General features: G+C 35.9%; 1 protein-coding gene across 1 annotated transcript in view; it reads right to left on the reverse strand.

Moving 5' to 3' along the window:
- The window catches only part of CPS1 (carbamoyl-phosphate synthase 1), a 136,436-nt gene that overhangs the window by 53,945 nt on the left and 57,470 nt on the right, over nucleotides 1-25,021 (reverse strand). Inside the window, exons 20-21 of the mRNA XM_002712455.5 lie at nucleotides 19,995-20,171; nucleotides 16,454-16,572 (exon numbers count right to left, since the gene is read on the reverse strand). Coding sequence (XP_002712501.1) covers nucleotides 16,454-16,572; nucleotides 19,995-20,171 — 296 coding nt within the window. The remainder of the gene's footprint in view (nucleotides 1-16,453; nucleotides 16,573-19,994; nucleotides 20,172-25,021) is intronic.

Genomic DNA, 25,021 nt, shown 5'->3' on the forward strand with positions numbered 1-25,021 from the left:
ACCTGGCACAGAGGAGCTGGGGAAATCTATTAACTGACTGGAGGAACGCCTGCAGCATTGCAATTACCAAGGGAGCCGGCGCACTTCACACAGTCCTCTCTTCCACTTGACTGGCTTTTATCTGATCCACCAACTCACAAGTAATACTAAACAAATTTCCCTCCAGATTGCACAAGCTCTAATGTGAAAATGAGCACTCCACTTGGCCTACAATTATGGAATGGGCTTGCAATTTTATTATTATCCTCTTTAAAAAAAAATCCCCCAAAAAACAGAAGCAGAAAAAGCTGCTACACCTGATACTCAGAAGTGATTCTTGCTTTATTAAAAAGGAAAAAGAATGAAGATACATGTTCTCTGCCTCGCAACACCTCACCACGCCCTCCTCTGAGTTTTGCAGGGCTTCACTGATTGTTTTTGGCATTTCACAGACCATGCCACAGTCACAATAATGCCATCTGTAGAGAAGTTATTTGTCTTCTCATTTTTATCATAAAAAGAAAGGTTGTTACCTATTCCCTTAAAGAAATGAACAAGATATTTTCAAAAACAGCAGAGGTATTTAGACAAGCAAAAGAATAAAAATCAAGGCAAATGGGGCTGGCTCTGTGGCGCAGCTGGTTAAGCCACCATCTGCAGTGCCGTTATCCCATATAGGCACCAGTCTGAGTCCTGGCAGCTCCATTTCTGATCCAGCTCCCTGCTAATGCACCTGGGAAAAGCAGTGGAAGATAGCCCAAGTGTATGCATGCCTGCACCCACGTGGGAGACCTAGATGAAGCACCTGGCTCCTGGCTTTGCCTTGGCCCAGCCCTGGTGGTTGCAGCCATTTGGGGAGTGAACCAGTGAATGGAAGATCTCTCTCTCTGTCTCTCCTTCTCTCATTGTAACTCTTTCAAATAAATAAATAAATAAAACTTTAAAAAAAAAAAGTCAAATTAAAAAGTCTAGGCAATTGGGTAAATGCTTAGAAATTTCACTTAATTTTTGAGAGCTCCACGATTTATTTCTAAATAGCAAAGAGGTCTTTGAAGAAATTAAGGAAGACTTTGATATTTCTCTTTTATGTACAAGATGAGCAATAACTAGCTCAAACTTCAGGGAAAAGTATGGCATCATAAAAATTATCTAACAGAATCAGGATCTATGCTCTATCACCACAGCACTGTCACCAAAATGCTGTAATGTGTCAAGTATTGGTTTTCAAGAGATGAAATACTTAAAACCATATTCTATTTAAAAGGATATTAACAAGAGTAAAAATAAAATGTAATAATAAATTTATATTGTAGATATTTTAAAAGATGTAATTTTAATTTCCTGAATATTAAATTCATTTTTATCAATCTTTAAGGACTATAATAATTCATAAATATTATGATCTTACTTTCAATTCATTATTATTCATTTACTATTGAATATAGTATTAGAATTGACTAACAATGGACAAATAGCCTAATTATTTATAATACTTAAGCCTCAACAGATCACAGTTTATTATAGCTTTTTTTTTTTATTGAAAATACTAGGACTCTTTCTTTCACTTCTGTTGATATAGCAAAGATGAAAAACAAAGGCAAACCACTTGATCAAAGTAATAAATCATATCAGTGTAGAAGAAAATGTTTTGTCATGGGAGACCTGGATGGAGTTCCAGACTCCTGGCTTTATAACAACACTGGCTGTTGTGGCCATTTGGAGAATGAATCAACAGATGAAATATTCTCTCTCTCTCTCTCTCTCTAACTCTGCTTTCCAAATAAATAAATAAATCATAAAATAAAAAAAAGTTTTGTTATTATTACATTAGAAAAAGAAATTTCTAATCACATAAGTTTCACTTAATTAGACTGAGAAAAAGGTAAAGTCCTTACTATGGAATATTGCTTCTGTTATTCCTGATTAATATGCTTATTTACAATTTTAAATCCATCAAATCTCCGCAAATAAAGACATAGTCAGTAAGGAAATGCAAGGTTTTCTCATGAATATAAATTCAGAATTTAAATCTCACAGGTAGAAACATTATAAAGCTTCAGTAGAACTGAGATTGAATAAGCATTCTTTTTTGTATTAAAATCCACTTCACAAATAAGTTCATTTGAAAACTCTCCTATATTTAGAGATCTGTATCATTGTTGTTTAAATTCAGTCTGAGGCAGGCATTTGAAATAACAGAATTTTCTCCTAGGGACACCTGCATCTATATAGGAGTGCCTGGTTCAAGATCTGGCTACTCTGCTTGAATACACCTTCCTGCTAATATGCGCACTGGGAGGCAGTAGGTGATGACTCAGTTACCTACATCTTGTCCACACTGGATTGAGTTCTAGGCTCCAGGTTTTAGCCTGACCCAACCTTGGCTGTTTCTGGCATTTGGGGGGTAAACCACCAGGTGAAAAATCTCTGTGTGTGTGAGTGTGTGTGTGTATGTATGTGTGCTTCAAATGAAATGAAATAAAAAAATTAAATTTGTTCAAAAAATAGCACATATATTATGTTTTAAAAATTAAGTCATTTCCAAACAGCACTTTTCCAAACATTGGATTTGTTGTCCAAAGCAACAAATGGTTAGAGCTTGGGCAGGAGGGAGGATTGGGTGGGAAGTATCACTATGTTTCTTAATCTACATATGTGAAATACATGAAACCTATATAACAAAAAATTTTTAGAAAAAGAAAAATAAAAGAGTGACCTTACTTAACAAGAGAGATCAAGAAGTTTAAAAGCTCATACAAATATTTTATTTTGGCTATGAACTAAATGAGTCTTTTGGAATTTAATTTTGGTATATCCTCAAACCATTTTCAATTTAAAGAATGCATACATTAAAGTTTTCTAATGATAATGGAAAAATTTAGAAAAATGTACAAAAAAAGAACTGTAACCTTAAATGTATGACAAAGAAATTAAAAGATTATTTTAAATGTCCATGGATTTTTATGACACAACATAAAGAGATGTTTTGCATGATTTTTTTATCAAAGAAACAGAATATTTTGTGTAGTAACAGAGGAAAGAAATGAACCTCAAAAAAATTAAATGCATAAACTATTCATGACCAACAAAAAAACTCAAATGCATAACTTTCTTTACATAACTTTCTTTGATTTCTAGAAACTGGCCATATTTTAGTGTCAGGCTCCAACTATCCTTAAAATAATATGCATCACTCAGATGAAATGATAAATGTGTAAAGCGTTTAGCACAATGTCAAGGAGGTAAACAGTGCTTCACCAACACAAATGATGGAGGAAAAGGACGGAAGGAAAAGGACTAAGGGGGAAGAGAGGGGAAGAGAAGGAGCAGGAGTTCAGCAGAAGGCACTGACAGATCACCTGTGTTTTGCCTGGCAGCATAGCTAGTCCCCTTCCTGCAGAGCATTCATGCACCCACACCTTGAGATGGGAGGGCCAACACACACTTTATTCCTTGCAAATAGAGTTGATCTGAAGAGCATGTGCTCACGAGCCTGCACCCCACTGTATGGTGGCTGCATTTTGCTCCTTGGGATGGAATCACACATTTCATCTCCAAGGTCACACATGGAGGCTTTATGCTTCCATAAAGGCATTGCAGACAAGAACTAGCAGGTGAAAAAGTTCTGTGGGTCAGAAATTGATGATCTAGCTTCTGTAACTATAGCTCCGACATCCTGCTTGCCTAAATTTAATTTCCATTCCACACTCAGGAGTTATTTGCTCATACCTGCATGAACACAGAAGGTATGTATATATCTTAGAGAAAGATATATGTGCATAAAGAAATAAAAATATATGTGTGTATACTTATAAATAGTGTTTTATTATACATGAAGCAAAATTTAAAGAGAAAATCCTAAGATGTCTGTACTCTTGAAAATTGTTCTCACACTTCACAGGTGACTTACAGGGGCCTTTTTGCTGCCAGGCCCCCAAAGTTTTCTCCACAAGTGTTCTTGAAAAGGGCACAGTCCTCACACTGCCCCTACCCTAAATAGGGTCAACAACTCAGGCAGGAAAACATGCAGCTCACAACCTGACAGCTAAGGAAGAGCTGATATCCAGCTGTCTGATTTAAAAGTCATATCTGTAAAAAGAAGCTTTTGAAAAGGGGTAGTGACTAGAACTGAGGCAGAAAGAAGCCTTGGGCTAGATTCCCTGATTTCCTCTGACTGGTGTGACATAACGGATGACACACACCTCAGTGTGACTCAGTTTCACCATCCATAAAAATAGAACAGTGGCGTTTTCCACCTGTATCATAATAGAAATGCACCTTAAGGTCACCAGAGACATACGAGTATAGATTTTTCTATTATAAAAATTCTCAAGTACATGTTTCTTTGCATTAACTTTCCTTCCTCTGTAATTAAATCATCTCTTTTACAAGTATTTAAGAATATTTCTCATGAAGTTTCTGTACTGCAAAAGAAACAGTCAGGAAAGTGAAGAGGCAACCAAAAAAAAAGGGAAAAAACTATTTGCAAACTATGCAACAGATAAAGGATTAATATACAAAATCTACAAATAGATCAAGAAACTCCACAACAACAAAACAAACAACCTATATAAGAAATGGGCCAAGGACCTCAATAGACATTTTTCAAAAGAGGAAATCCAAATGGCCAACAGACACATGAAAAAATATTCAGGATCACTAGCCATCAGGGAAATGCAAATCAAAACCACAATGAGGTTTCACCTCACCCCGGTTAGAATGGCTCACATGCAGAAATCTACCAACAACAGATGCTGGCGTGGATGTGGGAGAAAAAGGGACACTAACCCACTGTTGGTGGGAATGCAAACTTGTAAAGCCACTATGGAAGTCAGTCTGGAGATTCCTCAGAAACCTGAATATAACCCTACCATACAACCCAGCCATCCCACTCCTTGGCATTACCCAAAGGAAATTAAATTGGCAAATAAAAGAGTTGTCTGCACCTCAGTGTTTATTGCAGCTCAATTCACAATAGCTAAGACCTGGAATCAACCTAAATGCCCATCAACAGTAGACTGGATAAAGAAATTATGGGACATGTACTCTATAGAATACTATACAGCAGTAAAAAAAAATAATGAAATCAGGTCATTTGCAACAAAATGAAGGAATCTGGAAAATATGCTGAGTGAAATAAGCCAGTCCCAAAGGGACAAATATCATATGTTCTCCCTGAATGGCGACAACTAACTGAGCACCTAAAAGGAAACCTGTTGAAGTGAAATGAACACTATGAGAAACAATGACTTGATCAGCCCTTGTCCTGACTGTCAAGGAACAACTTACTATTTTATTCCTTTTAGTATTTTTTTGTTCTACTTAATATGATTGGTTGAACTCTTTAATTAGCACACAATTATTCTTAGGTGTTTAAATTTTAACTGAAAAGTGATCCCTGTTAAAGCTAAGAGTGGGAATAAGAGAGAGAGGAGATGTACAATTTGGAACATGCTCAATCGGATTTGCCCCAAATGGTAGAGTTAGAAACATGCCAGGGGATTCCAATACAATCCCATCAAGGTGGCATGTACCAATGCCATCTCACTAGTCCCAATGATCAGTTTCAGTTCACAATTGATCACACTGATAGGTCTAAGAGTCAAAGGGATCACATAAACAAGACTAGTGTCTGCTAATACTAACTGAAAGAATTAAAAAGGAGAGAATGATCCAACATGAGAAGCGGGATACACAGCAGACTTGTAGAATGGCAGATGTCCTAAATAGCACTCTGGCCTCAGAATCAGCCCTTAAGGCATGCGGATCTGGCTAAAAATCCAATGAGAGTTTCTCAGGCATGGAAAGCCAAGACACTCTGGGGGGAAAAAAAAGACCTAAATGAAAGATCTCTGTGAGTGGGATCCCAGCTGAAAGAATGGGCCATCAAAGAAGGAGGTACCTTTCTCTGAAGGAAGGAGAGATTATGACCTTGTCTAAATAAGATCAGAGTTGGCTAACTCAGAAGTCTTCCATAGACTTGGCAGCTCATGACAAGAGCCTAGGGTGATTACTGACACCATAAACAAGAGTGTCAATTGTTAAGTCAACAACAGGAGTCACTGTGCAGTTACTCTCCATGTAGGATCTCTGTCCTTAATGTGTTGTACAATGTAAATTAATGCTATAACTGGTACTCAAATAGTACTTTACACTTTGTGTTTCTGTGTGGGGGCAAACTGTTGAAATCTTTACTTATTATATACTAAATTGATCTTCTATATATAAAGATGATTGAAAATGAATCTTGATGTGAATGGAATGGGAGAAAAGTGGGAGATGGGAGCGTTGCAGGTGGGAGGGAAGTTATGGTGGGAAAAAGCCACTGTAATCCAAAAGCTGTACTTTAGAAATTTGTATTTATTAAATAAAAGTTAAAAAAAGAATATTTCTCTTGAAAACTTTTCAGAAAATATACAAATTTGAAGACTTTTTATCAAATGGACTAGTGCTATCTTGTTTTCAACAGGTGATATAATTTATAATACCTTTATATATATAGTCATTATTTGACAGTATAAAAATTAATAAAATCTCTTTTTATTAGAAAACTGTCTATTCTGAAACTTCTTAGCTAATTAGTAAATTTATAGCCACTTGGAAAAAAAATTTAAACCTAGAGATGCTGATTAACGATGTCTTACAACAGAGTCCAATTATATCTTGGACAATTGTATGTATTCCAGTTAATAATTTTGTGGGTCCTTTTGACCAATCAAGAATTATAATGCATTTTCCTGCACTACAATTCTCCATCCTTTGTTATGACAGAAATTCCGATTGTTCCCTTTTGCCTTTCTTCCAATAACATTTATTTCCTTATGTAATCAATGTATTATCATGTAAATATTGTTCAGTGTTTATTCTGTGCAATATACCAAATGCTATTTCCTAAGAAAAGATCGGGTAAGTGAATTGGAGTTCATTTTTTTTCTGTTTCAGAACTAATGATGTTCTTAGGAAGGTAAATTGTATTCTGAACTCATACAATCCAACAAAAAGTTCCTACTAAGATTTACAATAAAAGTATATTAAGACATTATGGTATTTGACATCTATGCTAATGGAATTAGCTATTTAATTGGCAAATGATACCAGCGTGTAGGTAATAATTATAGGAATGAAGCTATGTGATTTCTACTACTACATACAATGACCAAATAAGTAAATAATATCCACTTTAATTTATGTGATTAAGCTGTTATAATTTTTTCATAGTAAAATTCTCACTTTTATGAAGCAGCATAAATGTAACAAGAACAAAAACAACTGATCAGTTCCTGGGTAGAATCTACTTCCTGTTTCTCACTGTCATGGTAGTGCAGCATCTACTCCTACCCGCCTATCACCACATTTAGTGGGCTTGCTCAATTCTCTTCCCCTCTTCTCTATCTAAAACATGCAATACTATTGAAATTGGCTCCCTATTTTACTGACTTTGTTTTACATTCTCTCTTCCTTCAGTTTCCATGACACCGGGATATATCAAAGGAAAGAATTCTGTTCTTGGGTTGAACAAATCCTGAACTTAAATTCTAGCTCCAACATCTAGTACCAGTGAAACCTTGGAGACTTAATTTAAGCATTCTAAGCCATGGTTTCTTCTATAAATATGATGTAGGAATATATACTTTCCAAGTAATCACGCTGAGATTTATATGAGATTACATGTGCAAAAGTCTTAAAGCTTTTGCTTTTAACCCCCAGTGACCTTTCAGGAATTCATGTTCCTGCTTTTCATATGTCCATTAGTGCATCCACTCTATGTACAGCTGGCTGTATAGAATATAAACGCATCGAAGGCATGTTAATGGCTAACAATTATTCATCAGCAAATGCTGTTGGATCTAGTAGAATGGCCTGCATATAGTGAGTCTTTAATAAATATTATTGATTGAATAGATGAACATTTGGTCTCATAAAAGCATTTAATAAAGAGAAATGCCTTCAAACGCATACATAGCCTATCAAGCATTGACATCAGAGATATTTACATGATATAATCTATTAATCATTTCCTATTGGTTGACACATAGAAACATCCTGAGTATATGCTATTTTAAGTAAAAAAGATTTTTGGAACTATTCAGCATAAAAATAAAGGAAAATTATATAAAATGTACTTTATGGACAACCTGAATATCACTCTGAAAGCCATTTATGTGAAACAGTCCTCTTGCCTATCCCAGATTCTTAAGTACTCTCCAACACTAATAAAAATTCACTTGGGGTGGCAATGTGGCGTAACAGGTAAAGCTGCCATTTGCCATGCTGGCATCCAATATGGATGCTGGTTCAAGTGCCAGATGCTCCACTTCCTATCCAGCTCTCTAATATGGCCTGGGAAAGCAATAGAAGATGGCCCAAGTGGTTGGGCCCCTGCACCTGCATGGGAGACCCAGAAGAAGCTCCTGGCTCCTGGCTTCAGATTGGCTCAACTCCAGCCATTGTAGCCATCTAAGGAGCAAACCAGTGGATGAAAGACCTCTCTCTCTCTCTCTCTCTTTTGTTTTATCTCTCTCTGCCTGTGCTTCTCTGTGACTCTGCCTTTCAAATAAATAAATGAATCTTTAAAAAAATTCACTATTATTTGTAAAAACCATGGAAACACTAACCAATAAACAAGAGTTCTCAGAATCATAAATATCTATTGTAAAACTATGTTATATCTAATGCAATAAATCTATAACTTGAAAAATAAGAGGCCTATCAATCTATTATATCACCTGAAATATCTTATCACATAGAATATAGAAGTAAATTAAATATAAAATGTATTTTCATCATGAGTTAACAGAAATAGAGAATTTCCCACAGGGAAAAATTTCTTGCTTATATAAGCCCCAATTTTTTGTATCTTTGATTATTTTAATTATATGTGTGGTTGATAGAGATGAAAACCATTGAATGGTAATATGTAGTAACTGGTAAAGTTGTTTTCCTCTAAAGTTAATTACTTCACATGTAGTATGCTATATGACAGAACTTCAAAAGTTTGTAGAAAATGGAATTAAAACATTGATTCATTTATTGCAAATCACTTTGAATTCTATGCATCATTTTTTCATTATATGCAATTTCATGAACTTTTTGAAGACCTTTCATAGGATTGGATTTCAAAATTATTTTGCAACAAGATATACTTACTGTTTAATTCCATTTTCCATGAACTTTTAAAAATACTCTCAAATAGTCAACTAGCTGCATGGTTGCCTAGTAAAATAAGAATGGGATTTTTTTTAAATTATGGTGAAACTAAGACTTAGCAATATGGTGTGAGTTGGTTGTGATTTAAAATGACACAGACCATTACTACTAATCAAATCAGTGTGTTCCACTAAAATAACTAGTCATCTTCATTCCCATTTCTATATCCAAACAATAAATCAAAAACACCTGTCATAGTAGCGTATGATAAAAAATAGAGCATGCAATTATGTATTATATATTTTATATATTAAATATATATTATATGTATATATATTTCTTGCCCTATATTACTTCTATGTTTAATATTTTGAGGCTGAAGCTTTTAACGTTTTCTGCCACGAAGTATAAATTATCATCAGAAGGTAAAAGTACTGACCATTCTCTTTTTACATCTTAAGCTCTAACAACTCTTGGGTGATACTTTTCCCCTGGAAGCTTCAATCAAATCTTAGTACAAAACATCCTGTCTGGTTTTGCCATGCCTTGTGAGCAAGTTAAATAAAAAGTCAATAGAAACTAGCATGTGTAGGAGAGGACATTCAAAGGGAGTGTTCCAGCTAAGGTGACACCTGCATTATTACATCTGCCAGAAGTTTGTGGCTGCAGGGAAATGACTAACTTTACTGAGCTCAATTTAGCACTTGAATGCTCAAGTGGAACTCAGGCTTTCCTTAGATTGTTTTCCTAAGCAATAGGCATGCCTATGACTTTTCAGCACTCGCCAGTGGGTGTAGTTTATCACACTGAACACAGAGATGTTCAGCTGGAAATCGGGCCCTTCAGAACTGTGCTGTACTCTTCTTCACTGCCTGACTACAGCAGTAAGTGGAAGTGAAGGGGGAAGAGAATATAACATTATTATTGGAATTTGATAGCTAAAAAAGGAAATAGGATCTTGGACAAAAATGATTTCTGGATAATTTGTATAGAAATACGCAGTAAATTAAGCTTATGTCAATTATTAATAGAGAAATGAAACCAAATATTAGCTTCCAAGGATTAACTATAAACTATGCCTCAATAATTATATCTCCTACTTTTGAACATCTAAAATGGATAAAACAAATTCTTTTTAAACCATCATCTACACTTTGCTTACACAAATATGTCTTGTACATAAAATCCAGAGAGTACAATGGTCCATTTCAGGAAAATTTCCCAAATTGAAAGGAATGCAAAAAAATTATCATAAATTATGGAAAACCTTTCAATTTGTAATTTAACATGACATAACATGACCAGGAGCTGGCTGTTTTCTTTAAGCTAATCATTTGAAGCACAAATTTAAAATTTAATTCAATTTAATTATTATTAATAAAGAGCAAAATAATAAAACTTCGGCAAGTATAATAAAATCCTTGAGCTAGGTATGTCAGTTGGAAATAGCCAAAAAGCTCAATAACCAAAATTTTAAAACTTAAAAATTGAAATAACTCACAGACAAGGAAGCAGATATTTCCCACTGGCAATTAGTGCTCTCACCACTTTTTATGTCTGTCCATGTTTTTTTTCTATTTTTTTAAATATCAGGGTTATCTTTCAATATAAAATTATTAATCCAATTTGAATTTTAAATAAAATATCCCATATGAGAAGCCCCAAAATGCTTCTACTCACAAACAAACTCTATTATATTTGACCTCCTATCCAAATTACAGCGATCAGGGCCTAAATACAGGATCTATGTACCTATTAATTAGTTTTAAATTTGTAGCCTTTTATCATACAATCTGGCTCCACAGTGACAGGACTACCACGTTTATACTGAAAATGTCTACTATATGTAGTTTTTGTTTTCTCCAGATGTTAACTAATTCAAATTCCCTCCTCCAAACATATATAAATTTCTGTATGTGTATAAAAATGTACTTCAAAAGTTTATGGAAAAATAGAATTAATAGTATGAGTGTATCTTTGGTTGCAAAAACAATTTTAAAATTCATGCATACTTTTCCTTAATAAACATTTTCCATGCATTATGAAAAAAATCATTAAAATGTTTTAATTCATTTTTCCATGAACATTTTAAAGTAGCCTTTGGATCATGCATTTGAGAAGTCCTAAAAGTTTGGGAATTTATATTATATAGATTTAAAAAACTATGCATGTATTGCATAATTTTTGCCCCTAAAATAAATTTATTTTCTAATTCCGCTTTCCATAAATTCTTTGAAGGGCCCTTTTATATAACCAAATGCTTATATATTACATATTGAATATAAGCAATTAAATGGCAAATATTCTAGGCTGTGGAGATCTCCTCGGGTTCTCCTCAGTTCTGCCATTTATTAGCATGTAATATGGAGGAAGCTGCTGAATCTCTCCACCTCCAGCTCACTACTGATATACAATGAGGGCAGTTACTGCATCCTTCATTTGTGGTAAGGATTAAATAAATAATGTTCTTAGAAGAGCACCAACATGTAGTCGTACATTTTAGTGATTATTGTCCTACACTGAAAAGACTTTCAGAATTACCGAATTGAATCAAAATTTAAATTTCTGCATTAACAGAATTCCAAGTGCATTCTTTTCCCTATTTTTAACTCTAGGCAATTGGCTACCTCAAGAGAATATAGTTGGGCCGGCGCAGCGGCTCACTAGGCTAATCCTCCGCCTTGCGGCGCTGGCACACCGGGTTGTAGTCCTGCTCGGGGCACCGGATTCTGTCCTGGTTGCCCCTCTTCCAGACCAGCTCTCTGCTGTGGCCAGGGAGTGCAGTGGAGGATGGCCCAAGTGCTTGGGCCCTGCACCCCATGGGAGACCAGGAGAAGCACCTGGCTCCTGCCATCGGATCAGCGCGGTGTGCCGGCCGTAGTGCGCCGACCGCGGCGGCCATTGGAGGGTGAACCAACGGCAAAGGAAGACCTTTCTCTCTGTCTCTCTCTCTCACTGTCCACTCTGCCTGTCAAAAAAAAAAAAAAAAAAAGAAAAGAATATAATTGATGAAGATATTTGGTATGTTTACTCCCCAGGCTGGAATCCTTTTCATGACCAAAACTGAATCTACATAATAACAAGAGAAAACGCTATAGATGAGATTTTGCAAATGTCTAAAAGATAAGCATAAGCTGATTCTTCCTTTCCTGAGTATTTTATAAAGTGTCATCCAGGAGAAGTATATTAGTCAGTAGAATAAGTAAGATGAGAAAACTATACAAAGTCTGCACAGCTCAGCAGCAAAGACCAATGGATAGAGTTTGCACACATATTTGAGGTCCACTAAAAATTCAGACATGTTTCACCTTTCTTAAACTCCTTGCAGGGTAATCTCATAATACGAAGTTAATAGATCATTGTTGATCATTAAACATCTAAATTTCAACACATTTGTGTAACAGAAATTGGAACCCTACAAAGTACAACCCATGTTACATTGAAAAAAGATAAAATTCACAAACCCTAAAGAAGTCTACTGTAAATATGTTACCACCCTGAGTCAATTAATGCCACTTTACCACCTTTATAAATTCGGGGAACTGCCTAGAATGGTTAGCTTCCCTAGCATGCCCTAGAGCAGCAATAAACAATTTAAGAGGAAAGGGGAGAAGTCGTTAAACTGAAGTGGAAAAGAAAATTTTTGCTGAAGTTGGGTGAATAATGTTTATCACCCAAGTTGGTAAGAACAGGTATTTCTCTGGAATCTTTGTGAGAGTTTTCATCACTAAGTTTGTGTGTTTGAGACTGCAAACTGAATTCAAATTGGTCAAGCACCCAGAGTTTGGACAGAGTCAATTATTCTAACACCTGTCCCATTCACTGTGACTCTCTCCTGCAACAGGATGGATTTCAGGATACTTGTTTCTATTTACCTTTCAAGGAAAAAGATTTTTCACTATAATTTTCACTTTCACACAGGCTTAGAAAACTCATCAGTTATTCCCATAATTCCTGGCATATTATAATCATTGTTTTCCCTTATTCCAGTCTGTGAATATCCACATATGTATAGTAAATAGGTATTGCATTTGTCAATCAATTTTGGACTTTGTTTCTGATGTTATATATAAATACAAGCCACAGAATGGTCATCAGTTTCAGTGATACTCCCATTATGTGTTACTGATTGTTTTTACTGGGTTTTCAAAGAACTTTAACATTGTTAACAACTATAGACTATGAATGTCTCTTCATTAGCATAATGGAGTGCTATTGATAATATCATTGTTTTCCTTACAAATAGATTTGATGTCCAAAAATGTGATGAAAAATAATAAGAAAAATTTTAAAATGATATATTATAAAATACAGAAGCAAATGCAAACTGTGGTTTTGAATATGAATCTTTGCATGCATATATATAAAAATCATGAAATACTTTTTTATTATGATAAGTAACACTTTGATTGCAGGGGAAAAGAGGAAAAAACCTTCCTGGACACTCATCATATGCCAGATGTCACTTATGGTTATATCATTTAAGTTCACCACAAAACTATGAAGTGCACATCAGCAGGAAACATCTGAGGCTAGACAAGTGAAGAAGGTCCACAGTGGATAGCACTACATGGCAATCTATCTGCTTGCACAGCCTGTGCCCATTCCAATGCACAAGGAAGGAATATCCTGAAACAGAACCCACCTCTAGCATTCTGTACTTCATCCTCTCATTAAGTTTCTTCTCCTCCCAAGTCAGTTTCCCTTTGCCTATTTCCTGAAGGACATTTATGAAAAGTGCAGAAGGACTGGGGCTCATTGGATCTAGAGTTATGCTCAACCAGGATAATGCTGTGATCTTCTTAATAAACACCAAATACCTACCTCCTGGGCCTCCTTCTAAAGCCAGAATTTCCAGTAAATAAGTAACTGAGATCTTGAAACAGAGTGAACCACATATAAGTACAAAAAACAAAGAAGTGATCTTCTCAACCCTTCTCCAAACAAGCAATACCTAAGTCAGCTATATAGTGCAAAGTATTCATAGAGAGCTCCTATTACTGTTGGACTGGTGCAACAATAATGACTAAGCCTCTCTGTATATTTACAGGCTGACAAAAAGCAGGTTTCATGGTCCAGCCTAATGGTGAGGTTAATCAAAACAGGAAAAGGAAACTCAGGTCTTTCACACTTACATCCCAACACCTTTGCTGCCCCTTGAGCATCAGACCCCTGTGTGCCACAGAAAGATTGAGACAGATAGCTGTGGTGACCATCCCTTCTATGTCTTTATCTAACACTTCTAAATAATGGGAACAACCAAATTGCTCTGTGTGCCCCCGTGACACTCCAAAAAGGGATGAAATGTCTCAGATAATGTGTTCAGGTTTAAGTTTACTAGTGCCATGGATCATCTCTCAAGTCCCACTCCAGGTTTGCTTTACCTTTCACTCTATAATGGACACTTTAGCACACCTGAATCACAAGAAACCTATACACAGGAGGGGCAAACTTTTAGAATCTTATTAATTATTTAGTTTATTTAAAGTGTTTTTAATGTGGATCATTATGAACAGAAAATATCTTTATTTAGCTGTGTGCCTGAAAATGTCAAATTATCAACAAATACATACAACAGAATGTGGAAGTCAGAAAAACACTATATATAGTCTATTAAAGTGATTGGTTCTAATTCTCCAAAGACCTTTTTCACTATCAATATAGACTTATTTCTACTTACTTACAATCTCAACCTGCCTTCTGGCTACAACAGAATTACTCAATTAAAACATTAAAATTTATCCCAATACCAGAAAGTAGCTCTAGTGAAAATTTAAATCACGGTAACATCTGGTATTTTCTACCCCAGTTCTCTTCCACTGCTATATTTGGTGTAGTGTAAGTTTCTAGCACCCTCATGTGGTTTAATTGGAGTGGTTTCATTGGCATTTGAAATCAGTTGCCTGAAATTGAAAACAGTGGAACCTGCTATAATTCAACATGGGAGTTCTGCTGGCATCATAAACCAAGAAAGAAAAGCTTAAGTCAGCAAAATTCTAAGACAAATGTATAGGTTCAGTTCCTAACTTATTTGCTATCTAGTGTTCATTTTATGTGATCTTTAGAAAGGATGATTTATTAGCAACTGTAGTTAATTTCATACTTGTCAGGAAGGAATCCCAGTGTTCAAAACTAGGTACTCGACATGTGCAATTATTAAATAGAGGAAAAAGAACCTATTTTTCTCAAAAAGAAAAGTAGGTGGCTTTATTACCCAGTTTATGCATATCTAGTTTAGCCAAATATAGCAACCCAATCACATCTTCAAAGATAACATGTTTAAAACCCATCCATGATTTCATAAACCTGAGGGACCCCACTAAATGGCCTTCCAGTGAAAAATTAAAAAGTAGATTTTAACACACTGACATTATCAGAATATTCTCAACATGAAATGAAATTTAAATATAATTGGCCATGAAGGAGATAAAAATGTAAATTAGTGAGAGGTAAAGAGTCTATTAACAGAAACTTGAATGTGGCTTATTTGTATGCTGAATGAAAAGTCTCAATGTTAAAAATATCAGTAGAATGAAAGAGGAATGCATTTTCTTATCACTATATGGCAATGTGTAGGTTTATGTTAAAAGGGAAAAATAGGCTTCAGAATTTCAATTTCATAGACAACAGAAACATTCTTCATTTAATTGTTGACTAATAAAATTTAAATCTAGGTAATATTTTATGATTAAATAACATATGAATCCATTAATGCACACCAATTTTCATAAATTCAAGAGACCTAATGACATCATCACGATGTTTTATGGGAAGGGTGGCAGTAATAATAGACATCTTTTAAAAGATACACAACTCGCCGGCACCGCGGCTCACTGGGCTAATCCTCCGCCTTGCGGCGCCGGCACACCGGGTTCTAGTCCCAGTCGGGGTGCCGGATTCTGTCCCGGTTGCCCCTCTTCCAGGCCAGCTCTTTGCTGTGGCCCGGGAGTGCAGTGGAGGATGGCCCAAGTGCTTGGGCCCTGCACCCCATGGGAGACCAGGAGAAGTACCTGGCTCCTGCCATCCGATCAGTGTGGTCCGCCGGCCGCAGCACGCTGGCCGCAGCGGCCATTGGAGGGTGAACCAACGGCAAAGGAAGACCTTTCTCTCTGTCTCTCTCTCTCTCTCACTGTCCACTCTGCCTGTCAAAAAAAAAAAAAAATACACAATTCAAAACCACCATGCATCTTCTGGTTACGGCTCCTGTTTTGCAATTGGCCCCATTCACTTCAGAGGCCAAATCTTAGCCCAAGGCTTCAGAGCAAGAAGACCACTCAAAAAATCGCCCAACAGATCCTTACAGTGAATCAGAGCAAGGTTACCTTACCTGCTGAGCCCTTTCAATGTCTTTTCCATGTTTAAAATGTCTCGCATTTTATACAAAAACCACTTATCAATGGATGTGAGCTTCACAATTTCATCAAGGGACATGTTGTCTTCTAAGGCCTGTCAAAAGGAGAAGAGAGGCTTCGATTAGCAAACATTTATAAACATCTTTGGTGGAAAACCAGTAACACCCATGTTAGAGAGCCTGCGGTTATTGACCGAAATATTAAACATGAAACTGGCATCGCTGATGTTCTTGCCAAGAAACCTAAAGGTGCTGCCAGCTACAGCCAAGAATGGCTTACAGAAGAAGTACCTGTCTTGAGTGATCTGGGAATGGTGGGGGGACTGGTGCTTTAACCGTCTCTGTCTCCCTTCTCTTTATTTGACCGTGTTACCAATAAACTATATCCTGAATTTAGTATATCTCTTTGGAACTAAAGAGAATCTCTTGAAACTACAGTTAAGATAAATTGGTGAGGAAACCTAGAATCAATATAATGACCACTTAGTTTGTATTTTTGACAGCTATCCTTTAACAAATAGCATATTCTTATCACCTCATTTTACATTTCACACAAACATATAATAGACAGTGAGAATTTTTGGGTTAAATTTGACTTGACACTACTTCTCTAGAATGGTTTCTCACAGAAGACTTCAAACAGAAAATCACTATAGATTTTGTGCCAAGACAGGTATTTTATAAAATTCTGATATATTCCAAAACAATGTTGTAGTACCTTATTTTCTGACACGTAGCTCTTCTGAACTCAAAGCTTACTTTAGAAGTTTCTCAAAAATAAAAATTTAACTGTGGATCATTAAGCTGAATAGAAAATAAACTGAAAGAGATAAACTCTCAAAACCTAAACTTACAAATAAAAAAAATGTCTATTATTGTTTCATACATATCTGTATATATGAATGTGTTACATGTCTGTATGTTTTATGGTAATGCAGGCAATAAAAGATGATTAAAATATTAATAAATACCTTTCAAAGATAAGCATTTCAAAAACTGCTATGTGTCTCCTGGCTACAGCTCCTATTTTCCAGTGTTGGCACTATTTATATCATTGAGGCAGAATTTTGGCCCATATGTAAGAAGACTATATGTGTGTGTGTATATATATATATATATCCAGTAAAAAATAATCAGAGAATATTACAGGATAACATATTTTAGAATAATACTTTATATTTTAAGTCCCATTAAGAAATATAGATAATTCATAACTCTACTGTTACTTTCAACCCAGGGAGCTCAGTGTTCTTAATGCTTTTACTTATTTGTAGGATCAGAGAGACCAGACCACGATATAAGAGTTGAGATATAGCATGATTCAATTTTTTTGACTAGATATCTAATGGGAATACTCAAAGCCATGTTCATTTCCTAAATCCATTTATGTTTCTTTTGTCTAATTCTTCCTGTCAGCACAGTCTGATTTTCAAGGACTTAGTATTCTGTCTTACTTTCTGTGAAATTAAAGGCACAATTAGCAATCAGCTATCAACACAGTGAGGTGGATACAATCTTATGTTGATATTTTTGACTGATTAAATGAGATTTTCACACAGTCACACATAGTGAAGATCAGTCTGGAATCTTGTAGTCCGTTCACTGTAAGAAAGACCAAGAACAGGCACACCCAGAAAATTCTAACAGAAGGCAAGAATCCTGCCAGTCTTGAAACTGCATCTCAAGTGCTGCAGCTTTGCTGTGGTACACTGCTGTCATGAAGTCCATAACAACCCCACACCAGTTTGAGGTTCTTTATTGTCCTTAAATCAAAAATAAAGCCATGCATCAAAAGAGGTGATGATCCAGTCATCCTGAAATAAGACTGCTGCGGGAATCAGACCTCAGAGCAAGTTGCCCTTTCTAAGAATCATGAGAGCTGGCGAAGATTTACACACTCCCTTCACTCTCTTTTGCTTCAGCCCTACAGGGTCCTTACACTGTTTGTCAAAATCACCAAGTTCCCGTTGCTGTGGAAATGAGCAGTAATGATGACCTCTAACAAACAGAAATCAGTTTCTTCTCATGGACTCTGGCCAACAATAATTTATATCTCAGACGCTAGACTTCTTGCTTGTACACAGGGCATTCTGTGCAAGAAAGAAGCTCCACACATTTTCCCTGAATTCTCATCCTTTAAAAGGCTGTTAGAAAGGAATGAGAGACTTGCTTGAGTTTAAAAGCCTAGCTGGGAACTTGGAAATGCTTCCCTTTTTCATCTGCCTCAAAATAGCAAGAACATGATTGCTAGACTTAAGGAAAAGATCCATTTGTTGCACTTTGCCTGAAAATAATACACACACACACACACACACACATATAATGACTCCACACACGTACACACACACAAATATGAATGCCACGAATTGCTTTCAAACAGAAGACCAACATAAGAGCAATAAACAAAGATGAGACGGCTTAGGAGAACAGCCTCTCAATGCTAGTACCTGCAATAACTCCCATGGGAACATTCTAATTGCCTTGAAACTGAACATTGAAACATGTGTATCAAAAGATAAAAGTACCTCTCAGAATTTCAATGGGATTTACATATTCTGTGCTTAGAAAACATAAAAATGAAGAGTATTGATTAGGTGCAATGAAGGAAATACTCTTTCATCCCCTTCTCCTCTCTTCAGAATGTTCAGTATATGCACACAGTTATGATGAATTCTAAACCATCAACAGCATTTAATGGTAAAACTCATATTTCATCCATGCAACCCACATGTACACATAAAATGGTCAGCAGGGCTTTGCAGGACCAAAATGTGAATTGATACTGTTGAAGGATTAATGCCTGAGCTTCCTTAAATATCAAAAAGCCAGTCAGGGATTTCTGACCGGACAGAATCCAGCAGCCCAAGTCACCTTTTATAAAATCAAATGAGCTCAAACTTCAAAACCCTAAGCACAGTAAATATGAAAGGAGATTAATATGGCATTTAATTTGCATGAAAAGTGACCGGTGGGTGGGAGTGAGAAGTGTGATGCTTTTTGTTCATGGACTTTCAGCAGAATCTGTTGTTGTTTAAACACAGAAAGGGAAGCAAATAAACGAAGATAATTCTAGGATCAGAGGTGGCACATATGCAGTAGTAGCATTTTATGAATCCTCTTCTCTAAAATACAACTTTACACATTTTTAAAGAACAAGTAATGAAGGTTATAGGAAAGGACAAGTCAATATTGTCTAATCTACTCAGGAGAATTAATACTACACATACTACAAGGAAGAGGCATTTTATCTAAACGATAATCTTTTAGAATTGCAAAGTGCTCTTAAGTCCAGGCTCAAAGCTAAATAAAAAAGAATAATTTTCATTAATTATAAATACCTAATGATATACATGGATGTCTCGAATCTTCTATAGAAGTCTTTGTTGAAGAGGATTAAAATTTTCCCCCAAATAACACTTTGTAATTCAGTTTTACTATAAAATCCAGGCTACCTATACCTATATTTGGGGAGTGTGGGGGGGGGGGGTCTGTGGCTCTGGGTCCCTTGTCAGGTTACCTTGGCAATGGCATAGATGCGGGTGCTGGTTGGCTCAGCCAGCTCTGTCCGGAGATCCAGGTTTGATGGCCATTCTTTGTTCATTGGGAGACGGGACGTGAAACCATCTACAGAAGGATGGCACATTCGTAAAGCCTTCTGGAAGCTCTCCTCAAATGTGCGACCAATAGCCATGACCTGAAATACAATAGAAACCAGAATAAAACTCAAGTTTTAGATGTTGGGTATTTAGGTTGCTGGTGTTCCTCTCTCCCTTTCTTTGTGGTTTTAGCAGAATGAGACATTAACATTAGGTTAGGCATTTACCAGTTGTACTTGTTTCAGCTGTATTTGCTGAAACTTAAGAGGAAATTGGCTCTATCTACTCTGGACCACAGTCATACTAAAAAAAACGAATATTTGATTGGAGCATATAGATTCATACTTAATGTCTTTCTCATGCAAATATTCTTTTAAAAAGAAGGAAAATAAGGAAAAAACTTTATATATATATATATATATAGTCACAAAAAAGAACTTATTTTAAAGGACCTTCAGTCAAGATCCAAGACAGATTGGCTTTCTTTATTGCTAAGCATTATTAATAGGACCTTGAGAATCACAACAAATACTGATATATTAGAATTTTGAATGTAGGCAGAGACTAAATTCCCCACAACAAATTCAATGTGTCTTCTTCCCTTCAATCTTTGCAGCTGATTGTACACTAATAAATTGGAAGAGCCCATGTGGTGATTTATTTTGAACAACTTACAAGTCAGACAGAAACTTAAATTGACCCTGCATTCTACCCAGTTATTTTCATTGGATAAACATTGTCTTTGAACATTTCCACAGAATAATAGATTGCCATGCATTTTTTGCCTTCAATTTAAAACAATAACAGTTATAATGCTGCCTTCAGTAATCTGTGATTTCCCCAAATAGACTCAAATTCCCATTAATGTCAGTTTAGGAATCTTCACGTCAATTGTGTGACAAGATACATATTCAAAGATCACTAAAGCCAAACAGATAACCTTTTCAAACTCTTCCAAATTTAATTAGAAATAAGGAAAGATTCACAAGAGCAGGAATAAACCAAATGTTAGTCCAATTCAGATACACAATTTACAAGTCACGGTGCTACCTTGAAGTGTTAGACATTATGTTTATTGATTATTTAGCCAAGGCATGGAGAAGACTGACAGAAATCAGATATTTTATGATGACATAAAATAAAGAAAATATTTTGGGGATATTTAATGAAAATTGAAGTATTCCATATTTATAATTTTGCCATAAACTAACCAGCTCTATAATTAACACCTTATACATTTTATTACTCTGAAGCTTCCTATTACATGATAGTATATGAGGTCCATTCAATAAAGCCAAAGAAAGCATACCTATGTAGCAATAAAGGGCTGCATAACTAAGTGTGTGCTTGGAATTTGTGCTTTTCAATGTTTTATATTATTAAAATACATTTTTGCTATGTGAAGGTTTCACCATGTTTCAACAGAATAACCATCCTGGTTTTATGTGGCAGTACTCTGCTGTATTCTCCCAATACCTGTATGTTAACACTATATTTAAACTTATACCACACATTAATTCATATCATATAGGATATTGTTTATACATGTTGAACTCACTAATTACAGATAATGTATTACAATTATCTCCAGCTTGTTCACTGTTTTATTCTCCCTCTGTCTAGTAAAAACTCAAGAAATGTTTACTTGCTTGAGTTGAACTAAATATAACGTGCTAAATATTCACTGACAACAAAAATTTCTCAGATAATGAGCCTCAGATGAAAACATCTCAAAACTGTCTCAAATTCTCAAATTCTTTGACCTGCACATGGTACTATGACATTATGAGAAAGAATAAACCCTGGGATGTACAAACAATATTATAGCTGTTTACTTGGCAGAAACACCACCAATGCAGCTTTTTAAGGCATTTGCGCTTAATTCTATTATGCCCTGAAAAGCAAGATAGGAAAAACAAGGTTTAAAACTATGATGGAGGAGGAAGATACCTTGGTATTTTATAACAGCTAGTAAGATATTTTCATGAAAAGGTCATATTGTTCCTTATCTGTCATTACTTTAAAGTTGTACACTAATATCTTGGAAATTAAGAAGCCTAACTAGTAATAATTCTTTCATATGTGAATATGATGTACCAATAAAATTCCATTTTTCTTTCTTTCTGAATCAGTGGGTAAATTCAAGCTGTATTCCCTATTATCAGTGTGATATGTACTTCTGAAATCACTAATCTGAGTTTAGGCTGTCAGTTGCATCATGGACAAATGAAGGCCAGTATGAGCTAATGCATCCTAAATAATACTTTTTCTCTGCAGTATAACCAGCTTAGATATTTAGATGTAGATTTAGAACTCTCATCAAGGCCACAACAGAAACAGATGATATAGAGATATAGTAAGATAGACACAAATATAGATGAGAAATAGGAAGGTAGATTGATGAGATCGATTGATTGATTCATGGATGTTTCTTTTACTCAACTCTGCCTCTATATACTTTTGCGTATTACTTTTATAACAATAGTAATACTAGATTATACTGAGTGAGAGTATACTATGGACTTATTTTAAAAGACATTACTAAACTGTTTTCATGTACTAATCCTAATCCTTGTAAGAACCCTGTAAGTATTGGATATTATCATCTCTGCTTCCACAGATCCTCAGATGTAGTGTCTTGCATGAGATTCTTTTCTAGTAAGTGGAAATGCCAACAACAACCCCCAAGTGCATCTAATTCCAAAGCTCTTGCTCCCTCCACTATGCCAAACTTCTGAATACAAAAAGAGATAAAAGTCTTGATTAGGAGAAGTAGGGATTTGAATCTCAGAAGCAATGACCTGAATTCTTCTATTTTCTTCTATACAGAGGAGCATTGTGTCCTTGAAGATGGAATAATCAAAAGCTAACTTTAATTTCAAATAATATAACATAAAACTTTATGAAAAATAGTCTATACTGAACACCAACAGGGAAACCTGTTGGAGTGAGGTGGACACTATGGGAAACGGTGGTTTGATCAGCATAGCCCTGACTGTTAATGAACAACTTAATACATTATCCCTCTTAGTAGTTTTTTTATCTGTTCTACTTAATATGACTGGTTTAGATCTGTAATTGATGCACAGTTATTCTTAAGTGTTGAAAATTAACTGAAATGTGATCCCTGTTGAACATGGTGGTGGGAATGGGAGAGGGAAGAGATGTATAATTTGGGACATGCTCAGGCTGACTTGCCCCAAGTGGTGGAGTTTGAAGCATACCAGGGGATTCCAATTCAATCCCATCGAGGTGGCATGTACCAATGCCATCTCACTGTTCCAGGTGATCAGTTTCAGTTCACAGTTGGTCATGGTGGAGGGACTGGGAGTCAAAGGGAGCACATAGACAAGTCTAGTACTTGCTAACGCTAACTGATGGAGTAAATAAAGGGGAGAGTGATCCAACATGGGAAGTGAGATACTCAGCAGACTCATAGAATGGCAGATGTCCTAAATAGCACTCTGGCCTCAGAATCAGCCCTAAAGGCATTCGGAGCTGGCTGAAAAGCTCATGAGAGTATTTCAGGCATGGAAAGCCAAGACACTCTGGCAAAAGATCTCTGCGAGTGAGATCCCAGTGGAAAGAACAGGTCTTCAAAGAAGGAGGTACCTTTCTCTGAAGGGAGGAGAGAACCTCCACTTTGACTATGACCTTGTCTAAACAAGATAAGAGTCGGAGAACTCAGAGGGCTTCCATAGCCTTGGAAACTCATGACTGGAGCATAGGGAGATTACTGATGCCATAGACAGGAGTGTCAATTGGTAAAGTCAACAACAGGAGTCACTGTGCACTTACTCCTCATGTAGGATCTCTATCCTTAATGTGCTGTACATTGAGATTTAATGCTATAACGAGTACTCAAACAATATATTTCACTTTGTGTTTCTATGGGGGTGCAAACTGTTGAAATCCTTACTTAATGCATACTAAACTGATCCTCTGTAAAAAAAAAAAAAAAAAGAAAAAAGAAATTATCAATTCCCAACTTGACTCTCACTGGGATTAAACATGACAATAGGTCTGCTCTGATTTCATCATCATTAAAAAAAATCATCTATTATTTTTCACTTTATGTTTCTGTGTGGGAGCAAACTGTTGAAATCCATACTTAATGTATACTAAGCTGATCTTCTGTATATTAAGATAATCGAAAATGAATCTTGATGTGAATGGAAGGGGAGAGGGAGTGGGAAAGGGGAGGGTTGTGGGTGGGAGGGACGGTATGGGGGGGAAGCCATTGTAATCCATAAATCGTACTTTGGAAATTTATATGTATTAAATAAAAGTTTAAAAATAAAAAAATAAAAAAAATAAAAAATAAAAAAAAATAGTCTATAGGTGCTAATGGCTTAGAACTTCTCAGCATAAAAAAATGGAGCTTAATGTTCCACTGTGCTCTTCTCAATTTAGAAATATATAGCTAGTAGGACCATGAGAGATCATCTAATCTAGCCCTTTCTCTTACAGATTTGGAAAGTGAAGCCCAAAGAAGTTACAGCCACACTTTGCATGAATGAACTAAAGTTGAATTCTATTTATTCATTTATTTGAGAGGCAAAGAGACAGAGATACAGTTACCATCTGCTGGTACACTCTCCAAATGCCTGCAACCGTTCCAAGCCAAAGACAGAAACAAGAATTCAATTCAAAGTTCCCCCCGGGGCTGATAGACTGACGCACTTGAGCCATCACCTGCTCTCTCCCAGGGTGAGCATTAGCAAGAAACTGGAATTAAGAATTGAGCTGGGACTCAAACCCAGGCACTTTTGTAAGGGATGTGGGCACTTTAATTGGCATCCTGACCACTGAGCCAAACACTCACCCACAAAGTGTAATTCTTAAGCTCAGTTCAGTGGCATTTTGGGTATAACATGTTGTGTTTTATATTATCTTACTTTCTTGATTTGGTTATGAAACACAGTGCAACTCTGTTATACTCTCCAAT

This window comes from Oryctolagus cuniculus, chromosome 3, assembly GCF_964237555.1.
Source record: "Oryctolagus cuniculus chromosome 3, mOryCun1.1, whole genome shotgun sequence".
In the NCBI taxonomy this organism is placed as follows: Eukaryota; Metazoa; Chordata; class Mammalia; order Lagomorpha; family Leporidae; genus Oryctolagus; species Oryctolagus cuniculus.